The sequence below is a fragment of the Engystomops pustulosus genome, chromosome 2 (genome assembly GCF_040894005.1).
Source record: "Engystomops pustulosus chromosome 2, aEngPut4.maternal, whole genome shotgun sequence".
NCBI lineage: Eukaryota > Metazoa > Chordata > Amphibia > Anura > Leptodactylidae > Engystomops > Engystomops pustulosus.
This window is the reverse complement of record NC_092412.1, coordinates 89,315,592-89,334,151: the sequence shown is the minus strand read 5'-3', so window position 1 is coordinate 89,334,151 and position 18,560 is coordinate 89,315,592. Positions and strand designations below refer to the sequence as shown.

General features: G+C 40.4%; 2 protein-coding genes across 5 annotated transcripts in view; one reads left to right on the top strand and one right to left on the bottom strand.

The window, feature by feature from the left end:
* The window catches only part of UBAC2 (UBA domain containing 2), a 106,654-nt gene that overhangs the window by 61,184 nt on the left and 26,910 nt on the right, over nt 1–18,560 (bottom strand). For all 4 annotated transcript variants that reach the window (XM_072135492.1, XM_072135490.1, XM_072135491.1 and 1 more), the window contains exon 5: nt 16,862–16,968. In XM_072135492.1, coding sequence (XP_071991593.1) covers nt 16,862–16,968 — 107 coding nt within the window. The remainder of the gene's footprint in view (nt 1–16,861; nt 16,969–18,560) is intronic.
* Nucleotides 7,924–13,937, top strand: GPR18 (G protein-coupled receptor 18). Its single transcript, XM_072135495.1, has 2 exons — nt 7,924–8,034; nt 12,800–13,937. Exon 2 carries the CDS (start codon nt 12,829–12,831, stop codon nt 13,819–13,821), a length of 993 nt encoding a protein of 330 aa, XP_071991596.1. The 5' UTR covers nt 7,924–8,034; nt 12,800–12,828; the 3' UTR covers nt 13,822–13,937.

The window sequence follows — 18,560 nt, the reverse complement described above, 5'->3', positions numbered from 1 at the left end:
AGTAGATAGACCAGTACACCACTAGACATGGAGGAGGCCGAGGGAGGGAAACAACCCAGCAGCTGGATTGCTACCTCCTTTGTGTAAGGAGGCAGTGTAGGAGCAGTGCCAGAGCCCTACAAAATGGCCTCCAGCAGACCACTAACATCCATGAGCCTGCATCAGAAACAGACTCATTGAGGGCCCAATGTCCACAAGTCGTTGTGTTGTGCTACAGCGTGCACAGTGATTGCCATATGCCGGAGAACACAAAGATTGGCACATTCAACATTGTAGACATGGAGGAGAACATTCTCGTGCCTGCCATATCCTCCAGCATGCCCAGTTTGGTAGTGGGTCAGTAATGGTGTGGGGAAGCATTTCTTTGATGCCAGAGGTACGCAGACTGCCATTAGGTACTGGGCTGAGATCTACAGAGCCGTTCTGAGAATAAATGCATATGCAGTAAGCCCTGGGTTCCTTCTGATGCATGACAATGCTCGGCCTGAATCCAATCAAGCACATCTGAGAGATCAGGGGAGATTTATCATTAGTCGTATGTAGCTTCTTGGCATATAATTGTCGCAAACTTTTCCGCAAACATTGTTTTTGCATGTTTTTTTTTAGCAAGGAGAACACGCAACTCAAGTCACGCAATGGCGGAAAAAACATCACAGAATGTGCAACACCACGTTTATCAACTGAGAATTTTCAAAAGAACGCAAATTTAATCACAATACTACAAGACATAGGAGGTGGTGGATGTGGCTCCATTGTTACTGCAGGGGGAAGTTTTTGCTCAATTTTATGTTTGAGGTATCTGAGAATTTCCTGTGCAAAAACATCGACAGAAGGCAGAAATTGTTAAACATGTTAAACATACGAGCGACTGGTGCAGTCTATTCGCACACAGCACACACATCAGAAAGCATTTAACACTGGACTATAAAACCAACTGTTGGAAACCTGCCAGTCTAAGGCTACATTCACACACATGTATGGGGGACGTATGTACGGCCGATATACGTCCCCCATACACATCTATAGGCTGACGGCATGGTACGGGAGCGGTACGGTGCAGCACACGTGCGGCACCGTACTGCTCCGTAGCCCGGGAAAAGATAGGACGTTGCCCATACTTTAATATGAAGAGGGGCGGGGGTTAGCGGCGCTCACTTCCTGCTCCTCTCCCCGCGCTGCCGTGTGCCCGCCGTGCTCCCCTACCGAGTCCACAGACGCCACGCTGCAGACTGTCCAGAAGTTTACTAATGCTTTAATTCAAGTCTGGGAGGAGATGCCTCAGGAGAATATCCACTACCACATCAGGAGCATGCCCTGGCGTTGTAGGGAGGTCACACAGACATATTATTTATTGGTCTCAACGCATTCCGCCATGTAATGAATAAAGAATTTAAAATGGAATATTTCATTTGTTGAGATCTATGATGTGATATTTTAGTGTTCCCTTTTTTGAGAGTCAATGGTATAACGTAGCCTTGATAAAGAGCGTGTGGATGCGCTCGAAACGCGTAGGCTGGACAGTGTAGTCCACCTCTTGGACACAGTGCTGGGGTTCATGTAATGTCTATACCCTTCCTTGCATTTTGAAATAAAACGCCTGGAGCATTTGTTTCCCGAACACTAAGCGCTGGATCATTCTTTCCGTACTACTATCCCTTTTTTGAGAAGTATAGATGCACAATAAATTTAGAAACACTGTTCCAATGAGTACAAAAAGTTAACTAGAAGCATACCACTTCTTACAAGCATACCACTGTACCCTCTTTTACCCAGATTCACCGTTGAGCAACTCCCACATTCCATTGACAGAACAGTGCTCCACTCCTAATATCACAACGGGAAAGAGGGTGCACCCAGCTCTTGGCTGTGTTCATGTTATAACAAAGTGCTCATTTACATGTGAATAAAAACAAGTATGAAAAACAAGCATTCAGGTCAACTTTTTGGAATAGACAGAGAGAACTAACAATTTACCTTATATAAAAACGACAATGATTCATAACGGAATCTAAAATTCAGAGCAAACAATTTAGCCATGTTACCACTAGGTGGTGGTAGTGGAGTACAACTGAATATATGCCAAGGAAGAATTTAAAAGTAGACCAAAGGATTTTCATTCATAAAGGGGAATCCAATACTGGATTCAGAATGCTAAATTACAAGACAATAGGGCACATTTAATATGGGCCGTGCGTCAGTTTTCTGTCAGACTTTGCATATTCTTTTTAGTGCAAACTGCTTGCACAGAAACCGTATAAACTCAAGTATAAGCCGAGGCCCCTAATTTTACCACCAAAAAACTGGGAAAACCTATTGACTTGAGCATAAGCATACAAAACACAACATGTGACCGAAGCCTTAGGCCGGTGGCACACAAGGCATTTTGAACCCCTTTTTTGGGCTGTTTTTTGGCAGTCCGTTAAAAAATGCATGCCTTTTTGAAAAACCCATGCGTTTTCTGAAAATACATCAGTTTTTGACCGTTTTGACCAATTATCTTAATTAAAACGGGTCGAAAATGAATGCATTTTCAAAAAATATATGCTTAAAAGCCAGATCATGTTGCAGTGAGCACAGCAGATTTTTGTGGTAAATAACCTTTTAAAGAGCATTCAGAAAAGCGAGTGTGCGAGTTTTGTGGCGAGTGTGCATTGATCATAATTCAGTGTTACTTTAATAATAATAATAATAATAATAATCTTTATTTATATAGCGCCATCAAATTCCGTAGCGCTTTACAAATCATAGGGAACATATACAACTATATTACATTACAAAGAACAAACAGTCATATGGAACAATAGGAGTGAGGGCCCTGCTCACAAGAGCTCACAGACTAGGAGGATGAGGGGGTGACACAAGAGGTTGTATAATGGTCCAGCCATTCTTCATAAGGGACCAATATAAAATAATTTAATAAATAATTTACTAAACAACGATGTTGCTGCTTGAACCAGCCATCAGCCGCCATCTTATTTACAGGGTCCTAGGTGAAAGAGACTGCAGAGAAGCCTGGAGCTTGGTATATATCAGCTGTTTGCCAGATAACAGATGGGAGATAGGACATAGGATGGATTAGTAAAGGGAGAGTTGACATTACAAGCAGTTAGCGAGTGTGATAGGCTAAAGAGATGGGTTTTAAGAGCATGTTTGAAGCTTTGGAGGGTGGGTACTAGTCTCAGAGTCTGGGGAAGGGCATTCCAGAGAATTGGTGCAACTCGGGAGTCCTGGAGACGTGCATGGGAGGTTCGAATTAAGGTAGAGATTAATCTAATGTCACTGGTAGATCGAAGGGCACGGGAAGGGCGATACTTTGACTTTTACTTTGTAAATTATGCTTTTTTTTCCCCCATAATTCTCCTGTAATCCCCATTAGAACAATGGACTCCATAAGTGGCATTGCTACACAGTGTACATCCTGTGCCATGTATGCTTTCCTTGAACAGCCGTTCGAGGGGGAATACCGCTGTGTGGGATGTGTGAAAATGGCTCATCTGGAAGCCCAGATTCTGGATCTAAATGAGCAAGTTTCAAGGCTGCGGGCAATTGACAATATGGAGCGAAGTTTGCTGCTCCTGGAGCACAAACTCTCTGGGAAAGATGAGTGTGGGGATGGAAGTTTGGAGGTGCAGAGTGAGGGGGCAGCTAGTTGGGTAACATGTAGAAGGCGGGGTAGAGGGAAGAGTTGCAGGGAGTCTAGTCCTGACCTGGTGCACCCCAATAAGTTTGCCAGGCTGGCGGATGAGGGGGATCTCAGCTCTGGGGTAGCAATACTGCAGCAAGACATGGCCTCTAGCAACCAGGGGACTGTCTGCTCCAGTAAGAAGGGTAATGGGAGCACAGGCAAGGTCAAACAGGTGCTGGTAGTGGGAGATTCCATTATTAGGGGAACACACAGGGCAATCTGTCACAAAGACTGTGCCTACCGAACAGGGTGCTTGGGTTCGGCATGTTGCGGATCGGGTTGACAGATTACTGGGAGGGGCTGGTGAGGAACCAGCGGTCATGGTCCACGTTGGCACTAATGACAAAGTAAGAGGTAGGTGGAAGGTCCTTAAAAATGATTTCAGGGATTTAGGTCATAAGCTCAGGGTAAGGACCTTGAAGGTAGTTTTCTCCGAAATACTACCTGTACCACGTGCCACACCAGAAAGGCAGCGGGAAATCAGGGAGGTAATTAAGTGGATCAAAAGTTGGAGTAGGAAGGAAGACTTTGGGATCATGGAGAACTGGGCTATAAGGTTGGGGGAGTGTTTAAACTAAGGACCTGGGGGGAGGGAAAATATACTTGTGCAGGGCAAATAGACAGTGTAGATAGAGAGCTGGGAAGAGTCACAGTCCATGGGGGAGGAATGGGGGATGGATTAAGATTGGGGAATGAGAACAAAAGGAATAGGGATAGGGAAAACCATATAAAGTGTATGTACACAAATGCGGGAAGCCTCACAAACAAAATGGAGGAACTGGAACTCTTGATGTTGGAGTGGAAATATGATATAGTGGGTATCAGCGAGACATGGCTGGACTGTAGCTATGACTGGGCTGTTACTATAGATGGTTATAGTCTTTATAGAAAGGATTGTATAAATAAAAAAGTGTGAGGGGTTTGTTTATATGTGAATTCTTGCCTCAAGCCTGTCCTGCGAGATGACATCGGTGACGCAAATGCAAATGTGGAGTCCCTATGGATGGAGATAAGGGGAGGGAAAAAGAATAATAAAATATTACTAGGGGTTTGTTATAAGGCTCCAATTATAATGCAGACAGCAGAGGAAATGTTGATAAGTGAAATGGATGCGGCTTCAAAGCATGGTGAAGTACTTATCATGGGGGACTTCAATTACCCAGATATTGACTGGGGAGCAGAAACCTGCAGGTCATTCAAAGGCAGCAGGTTCTTGTCAACAACAAAAGACAATTACCTGCTGCAACTAGTCCTGGAGCCAATAAGAGGGGGGGCACTGCTGGACCTTATCCTAACCAACGGACCTGATAGAGTATCAAAACTACAGGTTGGGGGGAACCTGGGGAATAGTGATCATAATATCATTGATTTTGTATTACGCTTTACTAAGAGCGTTAGTGGAGGGGCAACGAACACTCTATACTTCAGGAGGGCAAATTTTCAGCAACTAAGGAAGGCCTTAAAGGCATAGACTGGGATAATGTTCTCAAAGACAAAAGCCCCCCCAAAAAATTGGACTACTTCTCATATATTCTAAAAAAGTCCTGTGAGAAACACATACCGTATGGGAAAAAGCATAAGGGGAACAAGAAAAAGCCAATGTGGCTAAATAGCCTTGTAAGGAAAGCAATAAGCGAGAAAAATAAGGCATTTAAGGTGCTAAAAAGTGAAGGTAGCTATGAGGCATTACAGGATCATAGAGAGAAAAATAAATCCAGTAAAAAGCAGATAAAGGCCGAAAAAATAGAGAGAAATATTGCCAGGGAGAGCAAAAATAATCCCAAATTATTTTTCAAGAGAAATATTGCCAGAGGGAGCAAAAATAATCCCAAATTATTTTTCAAGTATAATAATGATAAGAAACTAAAAATGGAGAGTGTGCGCCCTCTTAGGAATAACATCGGGGTCATGGCGGAAGGGGATGGGGAAAGGGACAATCTACTGAATGTCACCTTCTCGACTGTCTTTAATAAGGAAAATCCCCTGGTGGAAGACAATGAGGAATAATGTAAATTCTCTTTGGAGTGTCAACAGTTAAATGCAGGAAGAGGTACGGCACCGCCTAACAACTACTAAGATAGATAAATCACCGGGGCCAGATGGCATACACCCCCGGGTCCTGCATGAACTATGTACCATGATAGACAAACCGTTATTTTTAATATTTGAAGATTCGCTGAGGACTGGTTATGTTCCACAGGACTGGCGCATAGCAAATGTGGTACCAATATACAAAACAGGACTAAAAAGCAATCCTTGAGTTGGGTTACCAGTGGAGTGCCACAGGGGTCAGTATTGGGGCCACTTCTGGGTTTACACAGTCAAGTTTCAATATTTGCAGATGATACTAAGCTGTGTAAATGAATAAATACTGAGACCGATGGTTTAGCATTACAGAGGGATCTGTGGAAGCTTGAGGAGTGGACAGAGAAATGGTTGATGAGGTTTAATGTAGATAAATGTAAAGTTATGCACTTGGGCCGTGGAAACAAAAAGTATAATTATGTTCTAAACAGTCAATTACTTGGTAAAACTGGAGCTGAAAAGGACTTGGGGGTATTGGTAGATGGTAAACTTAATTTTAGTGACCAGAGCCAGGCGGCTGCTGCTAAAGCAAATACAATTATGGGATGTATCAAGAGAGGAATAGATTCTCATGATAAAGACATAGTTTTGCCCTTATACAAATCACTGGTCAGGCCACACATGGAATATGGTGTACAGTTTTGGGCACCAGTGTATAAAAAGGACATAGTGGAGCTGGAACAGGTGCAGAGGAGAGCAACCAGGATTATTAGGGGAATGGAGGGATTAGAATACAATGACATATTACAAAATTTGGGATTATTCAGTTTAGAAAAAAGACGACTGAGGGGAGACCTCATTACAATGTACAAATACCTGAACGGACAGTACAAGGATCTCTCCAAAGATCTTTTTATACCTAGGCCTGTGACCAGGACAAGGGGGCATCCTCTACGCCTAGAGGAGAGGCGATTCTACCATCACCATAGACAAAGGTTCTTTACTGTAAGAGCAGTGAGACTATGGAACTCTCTGCCGCAGGAGGTTGTTATGGCGGACTCTATGTACATGTTCAAGAGAGGCCTGGATGCCTTTCTGGAGAGAAAAAATATCACGGGTTATGGGGATAAAACATTTATTTAATTCTTAGAGGTTGGACTTGATGGACTTGCGTCTTTTTCCGGCCTTATATACTATGAAAAAAAAAATATATATATATATATATATATATATATATATATATATATATATATATATATATATATATATATTTGATGGGGAACTTTCGAGAATACTAGTTCTCTTTGTCAGACATGAGGTTATTCACAGCATTTTATACACACTAGGCAGTGATCATCAAAGGGTATTAAATTTTTTTTTTTTTAAAACAACAGATTGATAAATACAGGACATCTTATTTACAACTGGATGGCAATAAACAGACTAAAAACCTCTGAGACATGACAAGAGTGCCCTGGCTCTTATCTGCTTGAGGCCTCCAGGTCAGAGATAGGAGGACATGAAGCCGGCATCAATGTTAAGACAACTGAAGGTCTTAAGTGAAGTTTGGGAAGTTAGACGGAGCTTGCAATGGTAGGGAAATTCCTTGGAAAGGAAACTAAACATTAATAATTGTGGGTGAAGACTTTCTTTTATAGACACTACTACAAGAATTGTAAGTTAATTGTTTGATAATGGAAAACATCCAGGCCAAGTTATACACATTCATAAATCATCCACTTCCTTTTCAACAATTCTGGATATACTTGGTGTCCTCACACTACCCAAACTAGAACTAAAACACTTTCACTAAGATATTATAAATGGTCAGCTGTCAAAGCAGAGAATAATGAAATGGCCTCATTTGATGCTTGCGGTATCAGCGTGAGAATCCAGTGGTCTGCCATTTACAGTCACGCTGCTGTGTATGACAGGAACCACTGCACTGCCTGATAATAGCGTACAACAACCCAGGGGGATTTATTACTATAAACGTTATAACCCTATGCAATTTGCAAATGAATACCCCAAGCCAAAAACGTAGTGCTTCAGATATTTACTTTTTGGCACGTATCTGTCGCCCACTGTTATTTCTTGAATCTTACAAATAAGGGCAAAGAGAAAGTTTATCCATGTGAGGTCTTAAGGGAGGATACTTTTCTGTGCAGTTCTTCAGCCAACATAGACACTTAATTCACACATTGCTTTCATTTCCTGAATAAAGAGTCCCCTAAAACCAACAGTAGGAGGAAGTCACATTCTCAAGAATATCAGAGCTGCAGACAACACTGAGCACTTTCAACATGGTCACTATGAACTGAAAGGTAAGTGCACATATCCCTATACTTTTTTTTGTTTGCTTTTTTGTTTAGAGAAATGCAGACCAATCTCCTCCCGAAGACCATAATATTTTGTTTTAAATATCATCAGTACTATGTCTAACTATGTACAACACAATGCAAAACAAGAAAGGTGTTGCAACCATTAATCTGTAACCTTATGCAAATAATCTATTTAAATGTATTGGTTTATCCACCATTTGGCTCCTGTTTACAGATTCCAAAATTAGTACAAAATTCAACGGACTTTGTTTTTTATTCCTGTCTGCAAACTATTTGATTTTTATTCCTGTCTATACATGTATATATACAAACAATTTCTTAGTGTCGGTGTATTATATTCCATGCCGTGTACTAGGAACTGGGGGAAAAATTCCAAATTCGGTGGAAATTGACAAATGTTTGCACCATTTTTTTCCGTTTTTACAGCTTTCACTGTGCACTCCAAATGACTTTGGTACGTTATGATGATGGTGATAAAAAAAAATTTTTTAAGGTTTATTAAGTTTTAATACATTTTAAAAATTAAAACCTTGTGTACAAAAAATCATAATTTTGCTATATTCTGACACTTTTTCATATTACAGTGTGCAGACCTGTGTGGGGTCATTCAAACACTAAAAGATCAGACAGAACAAAAGGCCTGGTAGTTTAGCTGTTTAGCTAGCAACCAATCTCTACCCACAAATACCTCACAGGGGGAGTGATAATTGCAACAAAGATTTTACTAGCTGACCACCGGTATTAGTGGTGGGTGTTTGTTGCAGTATGCAGCAAACCCTCACCCTGTATGTATAATGGCAGCACTAAGGGCAGCACGGCGGGTGGGTAGGGTAGCACTTCTGCCTTGCAGTGCTGGGGTCCTGGGTTCAAGTCCCACCCAGGTCAACATCTGCAAAGAGTTTGTATGTTCTCTCCGTGTTTGCATGGGTTTCCTACAGGTCCTTCGGTTTCCTCCCACACTCCAAAACATACTGGTAGTTTGTTTAGACTGTGAGCCCCATGGGAACAGGAACCAATTTGGTGAGTTCTGTGCAGCACTGCGTAATCTGTAGGTGCTATATAAATAAAGGCTCAGCTCATACTCTAATGTTACGTCACGCTTCGGGAGGGGGTTTAGTGATTAAAAAGGTTGAAAAATTGCAAATTATGTTAAAAAATTGTATAGAATCAATCTGTAAAAACCTTTAGGTTCAGCTAAATATGCAGAGTCTGCATGTACTTTTGCAAAGTGTTAGTCCTATCTTCCTGCAGCTCCTTCTCCATTCTGCCTTTAGCTGACAGGTTGGAGGGGACACGTACTTCAAATACCTATAACTTCTGAACTGTGGCAGCTAGAAACACCGTTCTTGTTTCCTATTAAATAGGAGAATCTAGATCAGGACTCCGGTGGCACAGAACCGGAGATATCCACTATTAAAGTTAAATTTGGGAGTGGAGAGCAGTATATAAAAATCACATATCATATTCTACTGCAATCAATATCTCTGCTTCTGTGGCACAATCTGGATTCTCCTCTTTAACATAATGTGAACTGTGTTTCTGTCTGTCAAGGCTCAGAAAATGTAGTCTTTTTTAGTGTCAAACCATAATATACAAGTGCTATCTGCACAGGGTATGTGCAGTTATGGCGTATATAGGAGTAAGACATGCGTGAAAAGATTAAAACTGTTTCTTTAAATAACTGGGATAGAGTATACCGGTATATGTCTGAAGGTCAGGACCACAAGTCCCCCACAGGAGCCATGCATCACAGACTTCTGGTATTGGTTTGTTCTGTAAGCCATGCTCCATTGATTGCTATGAAACTTCTGCTACGGCTTAAAAGATGAGCTTATGCTGCCATGCAGGAGCGCTAGAGGAACTTTCCCGCCACAGGTGATATTTTTTCTCAAACTTGTGGATAGAGGATACATGTAAATTAGGGGAAATATTTCTTCTATATTCTGGGTGATTCTGCAGTAAGAAAACCATTTCTGAATGTATTTAAATGACCTGTAAGAATTCAGTAGGTGGAGAAGAGTTATGCTGGGATGTCTTGAATAATGGTTCACGGGACTACCTTTATTCAGAAAAATTACCAGAAATAACCAATACACATCAAACAGATTTAGGAAAATAACAATATTGCACTAGTGGCGAACCTATGGCAGTGGTGGCAAACCTTTGGCATGGGTACCAGAGGTGGCACTCTGAGCCATTTCGGTGGACACTCAGACAATCACACCAGGACAGAGTTCACCAAATAGGACCAAGTCCACCAAAACCTGCAGTCCCAGGAAACTGAAGATATGCTGCTAAATTTGCCCTCCTTCTTTCAACTGTATTGTTGCCCAAGTGTGCCAAAATGATTGAAAGATGTGGAAGAACAGGTAGCAATAAGTTACTGCTTCAAATGCCATGTTGGCACTTCACGGTAAATAAGTGGATTTTGGTTGTAGTTTGGGCACTGTCTCTAAAAGGTTCACCATCACTGCACTAGAGTAAAATGGAGCAGCCTTGCAGCAGAAACCTAATCCTCATAGATTTCACCAACCACATTTAATAACATTAGATCTTATTTAAAAATGTAAAATGTTGCTTAAAAGATTAACTATTTTAATAACCTTTGAAGATCAGATAATTCACAGAAGAAATAGAGTAGGCAAAACTAAAAGTTAACCAAGCCACAAGAGACAAACAGGAAAACACTGACTGCTCTGACAATACAAAGTACTTATTTTTAGACAATGCAATAAGTCACTAAAGGGTGTTTGAAGTCAGAGTGTTTTCCACTTGTTGGTGGTCTTAAATGCCGCCAAGTCCTCTTCATGTGAGATTATTTAATACATTAATTACCAGTAAAGTTTAATTACACAGCAGTAAACAGTGTCTGGAATGACACAAGGATGTTTCCATGCTGCAAAAGTCCCTTTAATAATACAGAATTTCTGTCCTTATAAGGAATCACTGTGATCACATTAATTAAAAGGTTTGGTAGTTAAAACATTTCTTTACGTATGCAAGTCTTTCCAGAAATTATAAAGAATGCATTGGTCACAGCCTCCCCATAATATAGTCAGCCAGCCCCAGTAGTATATAGCTAGTCCCCTGCAGTATATAGCTAGCTAGCCCCCTGTAGTATATAGCCAGCCCCCTTCTGCTTTTAACAAAACCATTTATGTCATAATAAATTTGTAACATTTTAACTTGTACAAGAAGTTGAAAAAAAAGCTCACAAAAAAAACACTGCCCTTTTGTCTTACTGATTGGAAAAGTGTCTAAAACTCTAGATGAAAGTGTGGCACAATGCATTTTAGACTTGATTTTGGCTGAGAAATATGCCAGATTTCTGCTGCAGTTGGATACATTTTTCCTTATTTTGATTCATGGACATGGTTAACTTTCATCAGTATGTTTTTTTTAATCTACCTCAGTGAAAAAGATTGGAAATGTTGCATATTTTAGTTTAATTCTCAATTTGCTAAATTAAAATTTTTTTACTATAAGAAAGGTTCTTTATCTCTGATTTTGTCATCCTTTTTTTAAACATATGTTTTTTGAAAATGTTAGAGGACTTACAAATCCAACAGCAGTTTTACAACTGTTTTTAGGGTGCAATTCAATTCTAAAGAGACTTTTACCCATATTTTAGACACTCACTTTAAAAAATGCAACTCTCAAAATGATTAAAACAGTATTCACACATTTTGTAAAGTGTTTCACAAGAGTTAAAACTAATTGGAAGTGCAATTTAGAAATCTATTCTTAATACAGGTGGTCCCCTACTTAAGGACACCCAACTTACAGACGAACCCCTAGTTAAGGACCGACCCCTCTGCCCACTGTGACCTTTGGTGAAGCTTTCTCAATGGTTTACTATAGTCCCAGACTACAATGATCAGCTGTAAAGTGTCTGTAATAGATTTAATTGATAAACCTACAATGGATCTACAATGATAAAATATACAGTTTTGACTTGCATACAAATTCAACCTATGGAAACCTATCTTGTATGTAGGATACAGGGGACTGCCTGTATTATGTTCCTTTACCCCTAGAATTTAGCAAGGCTCAGAGGGAAGGAGGACCTTTTTGAGGGCAACTTTAGTTGGAACAGTTTCAAGCATCAGCACACATTAGTAAATCCATTGAGTTATCAAAAACTTATCATGGTGTAAAGTGAGCCTTTTGACCCCCCCAGGTCAATGGGTGGGTGACACACCCACTTACACCTATCAGTGCTGGCATTGATTGCGGGTTGTAAATATTTGGTCCGATCTAATCATCTATCAAATTTAAATAATAGTGGCACCATCTTGGAAGTATCCTTTGCCTCCTGTCTATAAATCAAGCAACACCACAAAAAGCTGTCAGATTTTAAGTACATAGCATGGAATAATACATTTTGACAATAGGAAGTACAGTTAGTTGCAGATAACAAGTCCTCCTACATCTCTGTAAATGAAACAATAAACTTCTGGGTTGTGATAGGTGGGGAGTAAAAAAAAAACAAAACAAAAAGGGATGCACCCTTAAAAGTTTAAGTTGATAAAGGTATATGTAATATTAACGCTTCTGTACATAATAGGACCATCTGCACCTATAGCATTATTGGAATTAGGATACAGCCGAGAAGTTTAAGTGCTGAGTGCTCTTAATAGGCTCTTCATGATCATATATTTAAAATGTATGTAGTGTGTACTTCCAATTTATAATCAATTGCATCATTGTGGATATCCATATAGCGTTTCCCCTTCTGTTCCTTTAGGGACCACGTTTTAACAGCGAGAGAGAATAATGGAGAACGGAAATCAAAGCCAAACTACTACTCCACATATCTGGCAGTTCCAAGAATATGGAATTGCTGCTCTTATATATTATGGCATTGTGCTGCCTGTTGGACTGTTTGTTAATATCACAGCACTATGGGTTTTTAGCTGCACAACCAAGAAAAGAACAACTGTAACCGTGTACATGATGAACGTAGCGCTGCTCGACTTACTATTCCTCTTGTTTGTTCCCTTCCGTATTATATACTATGTCAAACAATCCTGGCCATTTGGAGATATATTCTGTCGGATCATGGGTGCCATCACAGTTTTTTACCCCAGCGTTACATTGTGGTTGCTTGCCTTTATCAGTGCTGATCGATACATGGCGATAGTGCAGCCCAAGCACATCAAAGAACTGAAGAACATTTCTAAAGCAATGACGGCATGCTTTGGTATCTGGATTATGACCATTGTAACCACAACCCCTTTACTTTTTCTATATGAGGACCCTGATAAAGAATTAAATTTTACTACATGTTTTAAACTGTTTGACTTTGTCCACTTCAAACAAAACAGCTTGCTGAACTATGCCCGGCTAATATTCTTTTTCCTGATTCCTCTGTTGATTATGATAGGGTGCTATAGTATCATAATCTACAGTCTTATCAGTGGTAGAACATCTCGACTCAAACCTAAAGCAAAGAAGAAGTCAATACGCATCATAGTGACTCTCATCGTGCAGGTTCTGGTGTGCTTTGTGCCCTTTCATGTGTGCTTTCTATTAATAATGATCCAGGAACGACAAGAATACAACATTGCATGGGGAAAGGTGTGCACCTTCCTGATGAACCTCAGCACTTGTCTGGATGTTATCTTATATTACATTGTCTCCAAGCAATTTCAGGCCCGAGTCATCAGTGTTATTTGGTACAGAAACTATTTACGCAGTGTACGGAGAAAGAGCATAAGAAGTGGGAGTATTCATTCCTTGAGCAATGTCAATAGCGAAATGATGTGATCAGATTTATGTATATGAAATAAATCAATGTACTGTATATTATATATTTCTTTTAAGCTATGGATAGGTAATTTTGTTATGTTTTGTTCTGTATCTTAGTTAAAACAAGACATTAAAAAAAATAAATAGATTATGGTGGTACAAGCAGTGCCTGGGTTACATACATGATATGTTTGCATTTGTTCTGGTTAGTAGAAGTTGAATTTGAAGTTGAATAATAATTTGTATATAAGTGGGAACAGGTATATTTTATAGATGTAACTCCAGATCAAATTTTTGGGCAATTGGATGGTCAAAATTTTGCCTTGTAAAGGGAACAAGGATTAACAAAGCTTTATTACAGACATCTCTGATAACAGGGGGATAAAGTTCAGTACATTATCAGAATCCAGAGATTCAGCAGAGGTCACAAAGGGCAGAGAGATCCATCTATAACTAGGAGTTGGGTGGCCTTAAATCGGGGACTGCCAGCATTTATATTACATTACACTTTTATGTAGTATATACAAGAAGGATATGGTGTCAGAAAAGTATGTGTGGCTATTGTGGTGAAAATTATTATTCAAATTCACTTGAATTTCAGCACATTTTTCTGGCAGGAATTAATAAAATGTGTAGTTTATACTATACAGTCTTATGCTACACTATATTTATCATCCGATATCTGACACTTTACACTCCTTGCAACTAGGCATGGCTATAATTGGGCAGGTGGACAAAAGGTTGACACAACTGGCCAATCACAACCATGCCTAGTTGCTAGGGGTGTAAAGCTGCCTGATTGGCCGCTTTGCAGACCATCAAGCAACATGTCCGGGTTAGGTGGAGTTGCCAAACGGAGGGCGCTGAACCTAATGTTTTGATCTGCTAAACTCCACTTTCTAATCTAACTGTACACTGTCCTACTTTCATAAATTTACCCCAATATGTCCCATAACCGAGCCAATATGCCAGTGGAACAGCAAGTTACTTCTGAGGCCACTGATTGACTGCAGAGATCACACGCTGACAGCCAGCAAATAAAAAACGGGAAGATTGCGAGTGCCCTCCACAAGATTAACAAGAGAAAGTATTAGTAATGTTTTCATTGGTTTTGTACTATTTGCAGCAGCTTTGTAACCATTATCAGCTGGTAGGTTCTAGTTCTGTGTTAGCTTCTGAAGTTTTGCCATTCTACAGTATTCAATTGGAATCTTGAAAAAAGTTCAATCAGATAATAAAGATGAAAGCAAAGTCTTATATGATTCCAGGAGATTGCTTTGGTCTAGGCTTTTGACAGGCCAAAATAATGCAGCAGGCTGCAGAGTTTGTTCCAGCATCTTTAATGCAGTTATCAACACAACAGAAAGATGTGTGGGCAACCATATTGCCTTGCCTTAGTTTAGTCAAACCTAAGGCCCAGTGTACATTTTTTAGGAACTAGTTACAATAATAGGCTTAAAGGGGTTATCCAGTTTTCACAAATAAATGCTATTATTTGCATGTTGCAAAGATATACAATTTTACCAATGTACCTCCTGTATCAATTCCTCACTGTTTTCTAGATCTCTTCTTGCTGTCCTTGAACATGGTCATGTGTACACAGGCTTATGGGTGACACCTCATAACCATGAACCATTTTTTATCCATATGAAAATAAACAGTGAAGCTTGCTACAGTACATCAAGCAGAGATCTAGAAAACCGTGAAGAATTAATACCGTATATACTCGAGTATAACCCGACTCGAGTATAAGCCGAGACCCCTAATTTTACCACCAAAAACTGGGAAAAACTACTTACTCGGGTATAAGCCGTTGGTGGGAAATGCATTGGTCAAACCCCCCAGTGGTATACAGCCTGGCCCCCAGTAGTATACAGCCTGCCAGCCCCCAGTAGTATACAGCCTGCCAGCCCCCAGTAGTATACAGCCTGCCAGCCCCCAGTAGTATACAGCCTGCCAGCCCCCAGTAGTATACAGCCTGCCAGCCCCCAGAAGAATACAGCAGCCCCTAGTAGTATACAGCAAGCCCCCAGTAGTATACAGCAGCCCCCAGTAGTATACAGCAGCCCCCTTGTAGTATACAGCAGCCCCCATGTAGTATACAGCAGCCCCCATGTAGTATACAGCAAGCCCCTAGTAGTATACAGCAGCCCCTAGTAGTATACAGCAGCCCCTAGAAGTATACAGCAGCCCCTAGTAGTATACAGCAGCCCCTAGTAGTATACAGCAGCCCCTAGTAGTATACAGCAGCCCCTAGTAGTATACAGCCAGCCTGCCCCCACGGCCCTTAAAAAAATAAACTTAAATACTCACCCTCCGATGTCAGCGCGGCTTACCGACGTCCCCGATGTCAGCGCGTCCTGTCTTCTTTCTTCTCCACGGCTCTTCTCTCTTCCGGCATGGACGCGGCCATGTTTTCTTCTAGCAGGCGCATACTATGACGCGGCCGCTGCTGACATCATAGTATGCGCCTGCTAGAAGAAAACATGGCCGCGTCCATGACAGAAGCAAGAAGAAAGAAGAAGAGCCGTGGAGAAGAAAGAAGACAGGACGCGGGGACATCGGTAAGCCGCGCCGACATCGGAGGGTTAGTATTTAAGTTTATTTTTTTAAGTGGGTAATTTTTTTTTGGTAATAGACTCGTGTATAAGCCGAGGGGACGTTTTTCAGCACATTTTTTGTTCTGAAAAACTCGGCTTATACACAAGTATATACGGTACATAAAGTTTATTGCAAAATTGTATAACTTTTCATTATGCATACAATAACATTTTTTTGATAAATGTGCACAACCCCATTACGTTCAGAAATATAAAACTATATAGAAATCTGCCTTATTTCATATTGGAGCTAAAATAAAGAGCATTATGATGAATTTTATATGTTACATCCTGGAAAGGACTCAATGCTGGTGATTGCACATCGGAAATACCACATACAAATTGAATGTAGAATCTGCACTGTCTGAAATATCTAAAAGCTTCACAATGCACAGTTTTACATGTTCCTCATGAATACATGAATACAAATTTGATTTTAATAAAATAATAAGACTTACAATCCAGAGGGCAGAGTACTAAGAGTTATACCAGTAAAAACTTCTACAGCTTCAACGAGCAGTATATCAAATAGCGCTGAAAGTATCCAGGTCCCCAGCAAATACGACTGCAACAAAAGATTATAAACCACATATTTTACTACAGCAAAACAAGCCATTTAGGAAACAATGTGTTGTAAAGAACTGTATTTCACTAGACGCATAATAAAGTAACAACTACCCACTAAGTACCTACCCACATAGGGACATTCTCCCACTTAGGCCGGGGAGCATTATTAACGGAGGTTAGGAAACGCTTTGTTTGCTTACTACAAGATCACTAGTTTGACCATGAAGTTTTAAAGTTTTTATAAATTATTTTGGTGGCACTCTTTCACAACTCATAAAGATATATAATATGTATAGTGTGGGACAAACAGGTGACTGTTTTTTACAGATTTCACCTGTAACTGGGGCATCTCTAAGAGCCCCAGTTACAGGGTGAAAGGACCCCCTGTGGGGGCATGTGTGTGATCAGTTCTGGACTGGCTCTGAACAGACCCTGCAGCCCTGATTAACCCCTACAGACCCTCTGTAATGAAAGCGGCAGTGCTGGCTGTCCTCCTCTATGTACGATGCTGTGAGGATTCGAGAACGAAGATGGATTAATAAACCACATCAACCTTCTCCCTAGGGTATCCGACGATGCGGACACCAGACCAGCTGATGTCTAAAGTCAGTGGGTGGTCAGGGAGAAGTAAAAAAAAAACTATTCAAGACCATCTTTTCTTAGATCTTACATTGTTGTTTCTCTGGTATTCCCCCTGTAAATGTATTTTAACAATCTACTGAATACTACCACGGCTGTTAGGGGTTTTTACACACTCTGACTGTGTTCAATCAGAGTAAGGCCATCTGCACCTAAGCACACGCAGTCCATGAAAACAGGGCTCTATGCTAGTCCGTGTCGAACGGTTACAGTGTTGGCGCTGCTGTTCAGCAAGCAGGAACTCCTTGCATCATATATCTCTATGATGCAAGGACTCCTGTCAACTGTACTGTGCAAAGTCAGTGGCATCTGATTAGCAGACAATCCTGTTTCCACGAACCAAGCACATTTGTGTGCCGGCAGCCTAAGATTGTGTAGGGGCACACTATAAAATAATGTTATAATTAATTGGTTAAAGTGTAACAAAACTTTTGACAACACTGCAGATGATAACAGAAAACTTTGTAATATACTTTATTAAAGAAAAATATTCCTTTGTAGTTTTTCTCCTTCATCCCTGTTTATTGCAGTTTAAATCAGCTTTATTTCCTGTACTCCTCTGACAGCTAAGGAGCCTGATAATGTTTCTTATAACTTAAAGTGCAACTTTAAACTTTATAAAGTTTTTTCTATAGGTGCAATAGCTAATAAGCAACATTTTTCCAATATACATTCATTACATTATTGCAGCTGTTTCTCTGTTAATCAACTTCCATCATCCATACTTAGTCCTCTCCCATCAACTTGGCATTCTGGTTGCTAAAAAGGATCCATAGAGTGAAACCAGGGAGTATCTGCCCACTTCAGGATGAGTAAAAGCGGATTTAAAAATAAGGGTTAATAGCTATACCAGGACGAATCTTGGGCTAGGAAGAATCCAGCAGTGTGATTTAGGTATTGTTCTAGCTACAGAAAGGGTTTAACATAGGCTCCCTCTCCTCAATACTATAC